At 40.3% G+C, this 12,268-nt stretch overlaps 2 protein-coding genes across 3 annotated transcripts; one reads left to right on the top strand and one right to left on the bottom strand.

Moving 5' to 3' along the window:
* The first annotated feature begins 5,822 nt into the window (after window positions 1–5,822).
* mRpS25 (mitochondrial ribosomal protein S25) lies at window positions 5,823–6,577 on the top strand. The gene is made up of 3 exons (XM_064700817.1): window positions 5,823–6,045; window positions 6,101–6,295; window positions 6,367–6,577. Exons 1-3 carry the CDS (start codon window positions 5,909–5,911, stop codon window positions 6,536–6,538), a joined length of 504 nt encoding a protein of 167 aa, XP_064556887.1. The 5' UTR covers window positions 5,823–5,908; the 3' UTR covers window positions 6,539–6,577.
* Window positions 6,578–6,861: 284 nt separating this feature from the next.
* LOC135441272 (probable RNA-binding protein 18) lies at window positions 6,862–7,963 on the bottom strand. Of its 2 annotated transcripts, none has more exons than XM_064700815.1 (4): window positions 7,815–7,963; window positions 7,648–7,754; window positions 7,352–7,565; window positions 6,862–7,272 (listed from the first exon to the last, which is right to left on the bottom strand). In XM_064700815.1, the coding sequence occupies exons 1-4, from the start codon at window positions 7,824–7,826 to the stop codon at window positions 6,970–6,972; spliced, it is 636 nt and encodes a 211-aa protein (XP_064556885.1). In that variant the 5' UTR covers window positions 7,827–7,963; the 3' UTR covers window positions 6,862–6,969. The 2 variants fall into 2 exon arrangements, with proteins under 2 accessions (XP_064556885.1, XP_064556886.1); XM_064700816.1 differs by having other exon boundaries at window positions 7,352–7,519; window positions 7,815–7,833.
* Window positions 7,964–12,268: the final 4,305 nt, after the last annotated feature.

Genomic DNA, 12,268 nt, shown 5'->3' with positions numbered 1-12,268 from the left:
CCAGGATCTGCGCGCACAAACGACCCGGGAGAAGAGAATCGATGTAGCCATCATTAGCGAGCCGTATACACCCAAACATATCGGAGTTTGGCACGAAAGCTTGGACGCTGGAGCAGCACTATGGAGCTGCGGACAGGCACCATACCAGCTCAACCAACGGATTGCTCGCAAAGGGTTTGCTAGGGCAAAATGTGGCCGCATATACGTTTATAGCTGCTACATACCACCAAGCATCCCCCTGGCAGAGTACGCAGCCATCGTTGAAGACATCGCACAGGACGCGCACGGCAAATCTCCTGTGATAGTCGCCGGAGACTTCAATGCGTGGGCTACAGAATGGGGCAGCAGCAGAACGACACCAAGGGGAACCATTCTGCTGGACACACTTGCCTCGCTGAATGCCTGTCTGCTGAACATCGGCACAAGAAGCACCTACAGCAAAGCGGGTCGATCATAGACCTGACGTTTGCCAGCCCAGACATTGCCCGAGACGCCCAATGGCATGTATCGGATGTATACACCCACAGCGACCACTTTGCGGTGAAAACGGACACCTCTCAACCTGGAAACAGAGGCATCGGTAGAAGGCTCCAACACACTAGATACAAGATGGACACTATGGACCTGGAAAGACTCCTCCCTATTGTAGAAGGTCTTGCCATAAGAGGCGATGCCACCAGCTCCGCTGACGCGATAGCAGAGACTATCACCAACGCATGTGATGCCATACTGACCAAAGTTCGTAAAGGTGGAAACTCACATAGACCGGTAGCCTGGTGGAACGAGGACATAGCCAAAGCGCGCAACGAGTGCTTCGCAGCTAGGCGAAAGAGCCAACGGTCGAGATCGTCGCCCAATTTTGAGCACCATCTGCAGAGCTTCAGAGCCAAGCGGAAAATACTCAAGGAAGCTATCAGACGCAGCAAAACCCGATACTTTCAAGAGCTTTGCGACGCTGCAGACGCGGAGCATTTTGGACTGGCTTACAAGCTAGTCATGGGAAGGCTATGCAGGCAACCAATGCCAACAAACCCGGACCAGCTGAAACAAATAGTTCAAACGCTCTTCCCCCGGCAGCCATCTGGAATTGCACCGCAACTCTCAGCAAATGGAATAAACGACTGTGCACCCACCGACGACAATGAGGTACTGAGCATTGCTGCGAAGCTAAAGGCCGACAAATCCCCTGGACCAGACGGCATACCGAACGGGGTAATCAAAGCTGTCATCGCTGCACACCCCAGAAGTTTCGTGGAGCTGTACAATCAATGTATAGCGGAATGCACAGTACCACGTAGATGGAAGCTCCAGCGACTTGTGCTCATCCCGAAGCCCGGCAAGGAACTGGACGATCCCTCCTCATACCGCCCTCTGTGTATGCTGGACACGATGGGGAAAATATTTGAGCGGAATTTGCAATCGCCTAGACTGCAAGCTTGCTGAAGTGCACGGGCTGTCTGAACGTCAATTTGGCTTCAGAAAACACAGGAGCACCGTGACTGAACTAGCAGAAGGCGCAATCCAAGGCACAAGATGGGCAGGTGGCACAAAACAGTACTGCCTAGTCTGTACTTTGGATGTCAGGAACGCGTTCAACTCAGCGAATTGGACGAAAATCCTAGAAGCTCTAACGGCCAGACACATCCCGAGCCAGTTAATAAAGTTAGTGACCAGCTACTTCCAGGACAGAGTGCTAATTTATGACACTGAAGACGGTCAGAGACAGCACAGGGTAACTGGAGGCGTTCCCCAGGGCTCTGTTCTCGGGCCGCTACTGTGGAACGTCATGTACGACGGAGTACTGCGCCTTTGCCTACCAGAGGGCAACACAATCATTGGGTTCGCCGATGACATTGCTGTTGTGACTGTGGCAAAGAAACTCGATGAGATCACTCTTAGGAGCAGTGCGGCTATCGACAGGATAATTGAGTGGCTATCCCAGGACGGACTCGCGCTAGCGGAGCAGAAGTCGGAGGCAGTTTTAATAAGTAGAAGAAAGATAGTTGAGACGGCCTCGTTGCGCGTTGGCAGTGCTACCATTAAGTCCAAGCCCGCCATCAAATACCTGGGCGTCATGATAGACCACAGACTGTCGTATAAACAGCACCTGGAGTATATTAGCCACAAAGCGGCCAGGGTTACAGCAGCCATTAGCCGAATGATGGCGAACACCAAAGGCCCAAGGCAGAGGAGCAGAAGGCTAATCGCTGGTATGGTGACGTCCACAATCCTCTACGGATCCAACATACGGGCCCCCGCAATGGAGGTTGCATCTTACAGCCGAGGATGCAAGGCCGCATATCGTCGATGTGCATTGCGTGTAGCCACCTGCTTCCGCACAGTATCGGAAGACGCGGCCTTAGTACTGGCAGGCATGATCCCACTCGGCCTGATGGCGGCCGAAAGGCAAAGCGGGGCAACCACCAACATGCAACTGAGGGACAACACCATCGAACAATGGCAAAGCAAATGGGACGCGAGCTCAAGTGGCAGATGGACCCACAGACTGATCCCAAACCTGAAGCTTTGGCTACAGCGGCGAGACCCCTACCTAGCCCAAATATTGACTGGGCATGGCTGCTTTAAGGCGTACCTGGACAGGTTTAAACATGAGGACGACCCCTTTTGCGAGCACTGCGGGCCCGGTGTGGTCGAGGACGCGGAACACGCATTGTTCTACTGCCCACTCTATAGACGCGAGCGAGAAAAAGCGACGGCGGGCAGAAATGATTTGTCCCCGGAGAATCTCGTGGCGCGAATGATGGCCACTGAAAATGGATGGACAGCCGTTGCTAACATGGCATCGGCTATAATGAAGGACCTGCGACGACGGGAGAGGATCCGACGCGGCATCGACTGATGAGCGGCTGATATACAGCTGTACCCCGCCCGGCGAAGTAGTACCTTGCGGTTGTCCCGCAGGACCTGGACTCTTTCTACTCTCCATAAACTATCCTGTCTTTCTCTAATAGTCCTATTTTCCTCTTGCAACTGTCTAGTATACAACCTAAAATGTTAAAACTATTTTCTTTTCACAATAAATTAACAAAAAAAAAAACACAAATGTGTGTGAATGGGCTGATCATGGGCGCAAAAGAAAATATCATTTTTGGCACGCATCTGACGCGCGCCCTTCTGTTTTATGATTTTGGGTTTGAATTGATAAAAGAAAGTTGACCCATTATTACCTGCAGATCAAAATCATATGTGAAAAAGCTAAATATTTTAAGACAATAAAATTATTAATACTATAAATATATGTATAATCGCTCCTCTTTTGTATTTGGTATATTTGAATATATTAAAGATTTTATTTTTTTGCACAAATTTCCGCTGGTCATCAAATTAGTTAGGTGATCAGTCACTTGACCTACATATGCAGGTGCAGGTGCTCTCCAAAAGTTTACTCTTTCGGCCCAACGGGCTGCTGCAGATAATGAGGGTAAATTCTATTTTAAGCTTTTAGCTCTTTCGGCTGTGAGAGCGCAATGACACTGATGTAGTTTTCGTTCTCAAATTTCAAAAAAACAAGCGGCATAGTAGCATTTTGTTGCATGACGTTACTCATCTTAGTGTTTAGATTGTCTTTGGTGAAACTATATGATTTAATTGTGCTTATGAGGTTTTCGGGGCCATTATCCCTATATTCAAATATTTTATGAATGGTGGAAACCTAATTTCCTAAAAATCAAAACCAAATGAATGTAGACTGTAAAAAAATTTAATTTTTTGCAATTCTGCTTTTAAATTTATTTGGTTTTTTTAAAAACAAATAAATGCATTTAAGGGTGAGCGATTCCTTTTCCGATACCAAGTACAAAAAATCGACGCTAAGACACCGCCGCTAATCTGACGCACGTTACGTTGATGATAGCACTCACCAAATAACATATAGACTGGTCAAACCGTATATTTGGTGGTGACAATCGTTTTTTTGCGGCTGGTCCAAAGTCGCCTTCGTTTTTGTTCGGGTTCGGGACATGCCCGCATGCTCTCACAGCACGAGAGTAAGAATACATATGGCCTGTGTCGTGCAACGCTGTCTTTTTACTCGCTCACTCTACAGGTAACTGCTTTGGCTTACTCTCATCCATGTGATTTGTGCGATAGAACGGCATCGCTGTTTTTATCTCGCTCCCACTACAGAAATCTGCTTTGGCTTACTCTCAGTGCTCTTTCAATTTGTCTATGTACCGTTTAAATGTTTGTGTGTGTATGTGCACTAAACAAAAAACATATAGATGGGACATGCCGTAGTAGAAATTTGGTCTCCAAAAAAAATTTGCATCTGGTCCAACGAGCGAGTAAGATATACATATGATATCTTTTGATCGCTCAAACTACAGGAAACTCCTTTGGCTTACTCTCTTCCATATGATTTGTGCGATAGAACGGCATCGCTGTTTATTTTTATCTCGCTCGCACTTACTCTCAGTGCTCTCAATGCTCTCTTTATGTCTAGGTACCGTTAAAATGTTTGTGTGTGTATGTGTCCACACAAGCGAAAATTCCCAGAAATTCAATTTTTCTCAAATATCTTCCCTTTTGAAGGGACGAGTAATATGAAATAATGAAAGGGTTTGCCACGTCGATACGAAATTCTTGCATTTTAGCTCGTTATTGTTGGAAAGGGTACCTAAGCGTTGGCATGTTTGCATTTAAAAGTTTTTGGACTTGCTATTCACGCATACTTGCATATATTGTATATGTATATACTTGCATATATTGTATTCGACAATATTTTTGGATTTCTGAATTTCGAGCTCTACACACACACACAGAGACACAAATGTGTGTGAATGGGCTGATCATGGGCGCAAAATTTAAAAATATCATTATTGGCACGCGTCTGACGCCCGCCCTTCTTTTTATGATTTAGGGTTTGAATTGATGAATGAATGTTGACCCCTTATTACCTACAGTAGCCCGTTGGGTAAACTTTTGGCAAGCACCTGAACTTGCATATGTACATACATAGGTCAAGTCACTTAAATAATTTTATGACCAGCGGATATTTGTGCTAAAATTAAAATCTTCAATTAGGTATATATGTATATATTTATTGTATTATTGATTTTATTGACTTATCATATTCAAGCTATTCAATTCAAACCCTAAATCATAAAAAGAAGGGCACGCGTCAAACGCGTTTCAATAATGATATTTTTAAATTTTGCGCCCATGATCAGCCCATTTACACACACAAACATTTAAACGGTACATAGACATATGGAAAGAGCACTGAGGGTAAGCCAAAGCAGTTTCCTGTAGTGGGAGCGAGATAAAAAACAGCGATGCCGTTCTATCGAACACATAATATGGATGAGAGTAAGCCAAAGCAGTTTCCTGTAGAGTGAGCGAGTAAAAAGACAGCGTTGCCGTTCCACGACACAGGCCATATGTATTCTTACTCTCTTGCTGTGAGAGCATGCGGGCATGACTCGAACCCGAACAAAAACGAAGGCGACTTTGGACAAGCCGCAAAAAAAAACGATTGTCACCACCAGATATACGGTTTCACCAGTCTATATGTTATTTGGTTAGTGATGATATTTAAAAACTATCGGTAATTCATCGTCCAGTAATATTGTTGTTGCACGGCACTTATCAATTGCGCCGCCACCGCGTTATCGTCAATTTTTAGTTGCTTATATTTGAGAACATACACAATAAACTTAAGTTAAAGTGCAAAAAACAACACCCCCGATTTATTTGGACGTTCCTTATATAGGGTGACTAAAACGTAGAATGACTTAAAGAATATCGAATATTTTTTGGAGTAGCGGCTACTCTAAAATATCGATATGTATTAGTTTTTTGAGACTATCGATAGCTGGCTGACTGAATTACACAAGCGACAATTGTAATAAATTTTTTTTATAACTTCAACGGAACCAATTATTAAGTGATGCCATTTATGAAAGGACGAGAGCCCATACGGCGTGCGTTAAAATATCTACATGAGGGGAAGCTAGTTTTGAAAGACAGCGTGCGAATATTCAGCGTCAATTACAACACATACGGTAACCATCATTCGGGCGCTAGGTACGATTACATCTCTATATAATGATGCGAATTCAATAAATATATCTCCTCGCAGAGACTTAGTGTTTTGGAACATACCACAAATACAATTCAGGAATCCGAATGTACAAGTCGTCACTCTAAAAAACATGGCGCCCTCGCCTTTTGTGCGCTGCTTTTTTGAAGATGGGCGAGATATGATTATTGACATTGATTCTAAGAATCGAGATGAAATCATTGAACACTTAATCAATGTAGTTGGAAAAACACGGTAAGCATTTGTTTATATGGCCACACTGCATTCAAAAGTTATCTAGCGTTGAACAATTTTACAAATTTTAGTAAGCAACTTGTCGCTGAAGCGCGCTTGGCGGAGAGCAAAGACAATCCGGCCAACTTTGGATACGGTTGCGAACGCCATTGCATCTGTGAAATACCTGGTCAAGTGTCCTGCCCTGGCACAGTGCCCCTGCCTGAGGACGTGCGCGGCAAATTCATGTTTGCAGCCAAATAAAGTAATTTTATATCGTTTCTTAAGAGCGATCCAATTTAATGTTTAATCAAATCAAAGGTGGGTTTTGAAGGTGCTCTAAATTATTAATTAGGTCTATCTAAGCGTCGTTTGAGAAGCTGACCCTGATATGGTGTGGATGACTTTGTTTTATTGTGTTTGCCAGTATGTAGTAGGGCTTCACGGCTCTTGTTGAATTGATAGCAACTTGGCGCTGAAGCGCGTTTGGCGGAGAGCAGACAATCTGGCCAATTTTTGATACGGTTGCGAATGCCACTGCATCTGTGAAATACCTGGTCAGGTGTCCTGAGGACGTGCGCAGAAAATTCAAGTTTGTAGCCAACTGAATTAACTTTATATTGTTTCTTAAGAGCGAGCCAATCTAATGTTTAATGAAATCAAACGTGGTTTTTGAGATATTAATTAGGTCTAACTCAGCGTCGTTTGGGAAGCTGACGTTGATATGGTGCGGATGACTTAGTTTTATTGTATTTGCTGTGTGGTCCAGTACGCTGTAGAGCTTCACGGCTCTTGTTGAATTGATAGCGATGGATAAATGGCACGTTTTGATCACGTCCGATGGTGTTTAATTCCAAATTATTATCCGTCTGTCGCTCTAAAGTTTTAAGTTTGGCCTCAATGGCGCGAATGGCATCTGCTTTGCTTATCTTCTCTTCACGCTTGACTCTGCCCAGTGCAGGTATCTCTATGCGAGGTTTGGGCCTTTGAAGATCATCCTAAGTGATTTTTGAAATATGTAACAAAGCTGCTTGTGCCAAGCAGACTGGTATCAGGCAACGTTAAGACTTCACTTACATATTTGATGTTCTTAGCAAGACGCACAGCTATACAACGATTACCCACATTAGTTCCGTCCAGTTTTATAATTGCGTTGGTGGCACCCTCATTTTGTGTAAATGTGACAAATGCATATCCACGCGACTGGCCGACCATTGGACCGCCCTTATGAAATAACATGTCAAACTTTTCAATGGCACCGCATTTTTGCATAAGTTTGAGAAGTTGAAACCGATAGTTGTCAAAAAAATATATATATTAGCACAATTCAGAGGGAAAAAATCGAATGCACAATTGCACAGTTCACAACTTACTCGGTGATGCGTGCGTCCAGATTTCCTACCCAGATACGTCGGTGTTCCTCAGAGATAGCAGTGAATTGTGTCTTCACATTTATGCTGTGATTCCCAGTCGCGCTACCCTGAAACACAAAATAGATTAATTAGTATCGTAAGCAATAATTTTATCTTTTTATACATACTGTACATGCCATTTTTTCCACAGATTATTTATTAAAACATCGATAGCTCGATAAACGAGTGCAACATTTTGGATGGTAATTCTTCGTGTAGTCGCCCCACATAAGGAACGTCCAAGTGAGTCGGGCGTAGTGTTTATTGTCAACGCTTAGAAATGAGAGCTGCTAACTATCGATGACAAGACATTATAAAAATCGAATTTTCGATTTAGCGGAGGCTATTAGAAATTTAAAATATGTATATGAAAAATTTCAGGAAATACTATTTGCATTTGCAATGTTTTGTTTAATGTAAAAATAAATGTTAATTGTTCTTAAATGCTATATAATGAAAACAATAAATTATAAATACAAATTAGATGGTAACTATACTTAGTTTATACATTATTGAAAGAAATTTAGTTTTTTAATAATTTATTCAAATTTATAATTCCACTAGCGTTTATCAACCTTAGCCGTGCCAGGTTTTTTATTTCAAATTTGATGCAATTAATTTGGGCCCACTGCAGCCGTTGGAATATTAGTATCTCCCGTACTGCATCATGATGTCTCACATTTTAAACATTTTACATAGATATTTTAAAATGAGTTTGAAGTCAATCGAACGGTTGACATAAAAATATCATTGAACCGTTTTCCGAGATTTTTCCGCACTTGCTAATTGAGCTTCCCAAAACACTGTCTTAGCGTATCGCACAGGGTATCTATAGGCATCATTCCTATAACTATATCATCTTAATTACGTTCTTGCGTCTTCATTTCTAAGTTAATGGGCTTCCGCATTTTTCGTGCGTCAGACGATTTGATTGGCGTTGACAAAAAACTTTCCCGCGTCAATCTTAACTGCAATAAATAATGGAATTGTTAGCTTAGATATTACTATGTGGTTTACACAGATTTTACACGTGCGGGTTTTCACCCGTGTGTATCATATTGTGAAATTGTCCGAATATTTAAACTTTAAAGGCACACATCAATTTCGTGTTGGGGTCGCTGTTGCACTCTGAATGGCTGTCGTACACGATCAAGCTTCCAAGCTTCTTTGTGGAAAATGTAGGTCAAATAATTTGAGGGCGAAGTTTTCTTCTGTGGAAAATGGAGGGCGAAGTTTTAAGTTTCATCTGTGCGGGATCAACCATATTTTCAAATATCTTTGTTAAATTAAATGACATGATTGACAAACATGCATTTAATTTGATACCGAAAGGAAACGAATACCGTGGTAGTAAACCTTTAAACAAATGTAGACGTTCTGTAAAAATAGATTGCTTTATGCCTATATTGTTACGCCCATTATCTAATATCTCCTTTTGTTTTCATTTATTCCAAACGAAATATCGTTTTGCATTTATATTTCTTTACGTCTGCGTGAAAATAAGCGATAACGTGTAATGCTATGTAATTTAAATACTGTAAACCAAATATTAAAGCGTGATTGGATTTTAAAAAGGGTAGATTGGAAACATTGATTTGAGCCTTGCAATAGGCAAATATACTCTATTCACTTTGTGAACAAATATAAAAACAGAAGTGAGCAATGAACCGTTTTTTATACCTTGAACCCATTAAAAATGGGTAAAAGTGCAATGTACGTAACAAGCACAAGGAAGCATCTCCGACCCCATAATAGCATATATATCTAGTATCTATCATTTTTTAGCAAGCACCACCCCCCGCCATAATCAAATAAATAAACCAGATTGAATTACCCACCAATTTAAGAATTATGAATAAATTGTCTTTTTGAGAGTATGAATTATCTGTAATAAAATGAGATCTCCTGTTGAAAATTGCATTCAAATTGTTTATGAAACACAGAAGTTATTAGAGATTATGTGTGCTTATAATGACACAACTGTAATTCTTCGTTTTGTACACATAAGGAATGTCCAAGTGACTTGAGGGTGGTGTCTATTCAACTCGGTGTTTCCTCAGGATTCCATTTCAGGCGGATAACGCGATGGCAACACGATTGTCAAGTGTTGCGCAGCAACGATAATACTTGACGATGAATTTCCGATAGTGTTGAACTATCGTAAGCGCTTCGAGATGTCCGAATGGGAGCGCTAACTATTGTTGACGAATCATTATAAATATCGAATTTTTGATTTGGTGGAGGCTATTATCACTAACCAAATAACATATAGATGGGACATGCCGTACTAGACATGTGGGCAAAAAAAAATCGGTGCATCTGGTCCACAAAAAAGAGTAAAATATACATAAGATATCTTTTGATCGCTCAAACTACAGAAACTCCTTTGGCTTACTCTCTTCCATATGATTTGTGCGATAGAACGGCATCGCTGTTTATTTTTATCTCGCTCGCACTTACTCTCAGTGCTCTCAATGCTCTCTTTATGTCTAGGTACCGTTTTAAATGTATGTGTGTGTATGTGTCCCCACAAGAAAAATGCCCACAAATTCAATTTGTCTCAAATATCTTCCCTTTTGAATGGACGAGTAATATTAAATAATGAAGGGGTTTGCCACGTCGATGCGAAATTCTTTCATTTTAGCTCGTTATTGTTGGAAAGGGTACTTAAGCGTTGGCATTTGTGCATTTAAAAGTTTTCGGACTTGCTTGGTGCCTGCCTGCCTGTCCTAAGCAAATTTGACAACATTTTGGGATTTCTGAATTTCGAGCACTACTCACACACACACACAGACACAAATGTGTGTGAATGGGCAGATTATGGGCGCAAAAGAAAATTTCATTATTGGCACGCGTCTGACGTGCGCCCTTTTTTAATGATTTTGGGTTAGTCGGTCACTCTTTGTATATATACAATTAGGCTCACAATAAAAATCTCTAATTTGCATCTACATTTATATATACACAGATAATGACCAATATTGTAGAATGTTTTAACAATTATATAATATTTATTTTATATAAACAACATGTTTACAAAATATTAATCGTCATGTGTACTTATACTTATTTTCACAAGGTGGCATCTTTATGTTCCCATAGGTTAGCTTTCTACATAAGTTGGCAGCCCCTAACATACCGGCATTTTATAATAAATATTGATGCAAATTATAGACTTTTTTTTAGGCGAATCGGCCATTATAAAGCCTACACTTTCGTAACTCATTTTGGAATAGCAATTTCAAATATTGCCACCAATTGAAATATGTTGAAATATTGCCATCATTTCACAGTTTAAAATATAATATTGCCAGCTATTTTTTTTGCGTTAACATTGGGTATAATGAGAAAAATACAAAATTTGCTCAATAACTGTACCGACGATTTTATTGAAATAAAAGGAAAATGATTAATAAAGTGTGCTCTATATGCACAACTACCATGAATTTGTGGCCATTATCGGAGAAATTTATAAATATAAGTTGATATACTGACGCCATTTTACCGTATGAAATATAATATTGCCAGCTTGTTTTTTTGTATTAATGTTATGAGAGAAATAGAAAAATTAAAATTTCTTAAAATTTGTACCGACGATGTTAATGAAATAAAGGGCAAAATGATTAATAAATCGTGCTCTATATTCACAACTACCGTTCATTTGAGGCCATTATCGGAGAAATTTATAAATATAGGTTGAAATATTGACGCCAGTTTACAGTATGAAATATAATATTGCCAGCTTGTTTTTTTGTATTAATGTTATGAGAGAAATAGAAAAATTAAAATTTGTACCGACGATGTTAATGAAATAAAGGGCAAAATGATTGATAAATCGTGCTCTATATTCACAACTACCGTTCATTTGAGGCCATTATCGGAGAAGTTTATAAATATAGGTTGAAATATTGAAGCCAGTTTACAGTATGATTGATTTGTTCCCGCCCAATTCTTTATAGAATTGTTCAGCACTGTATTCAAGCAGTGGTTCAGTTCGCGTTGGAACTAGCAGTTCGATAGGCTTGATGAATGAACTATATGAGGTTTGTTTACAATTAAATTATTTTCTCAAAAGCTGTACCGTCCATTTGCTTAAAATAAGTGCCAAAAGCTTCTTTAAATATGTATCTTCAAAATGTTATAGCGTACATTTAAGGCCATTGTCCCTGAGTTAAGAAATTAGGGCTCAAGAACAAGGTTGATTTTTTCCGGTCATTTTAAAAGGGGTTGGCAAGGGGGCTGCTGCACTCTTTTCCAAATATTAAAAAAACGGTACCGACGATTTTCATAAATTTTCACCGTTGTCTAGGTGAAATTATAGGCTTTAATCGCCAAAGCCATTATCCCTGAATTAAGATATTTAAGGAATGGTGGAAACCTAATTTATCAACCCCTTGGATATTATAAGCTAAAATTGAAAAAAATAAATGTAGACAATAAATAATTAAATTTTTTGTAATTCTGCATTTAAATTCATTTGGTTTTGTGCTTAAAAACATAAATAAATGCATTTAAAACTAACCGATTCCTTTTCCGATACCAAGTGCCAAAAATCGACGCTAAGTCACCGCCGCTAACTTGA

Source organism: Drosophila montana, unplaced genomic scaffold (assembly GCF_035044405.1).
Source record: "Drosophila montana isolate Dmon_TW-CO22-7 unplaced genomic scaffold, ASM3504440v1 contig_1933_1, whole genome shotgun sequence".
NCBI classification, from domain to species: domain Eukaryota; kingdom Metazoa; phylum Arthropoda; class Insecta; order Diptera; family Drosophilidae; genus Drosophila; species Drosophila montana.
Note: the sequence above shows the minus strand (reverse complement) of the source record. Positions and strands in the feature narration are given on the sequence as shown.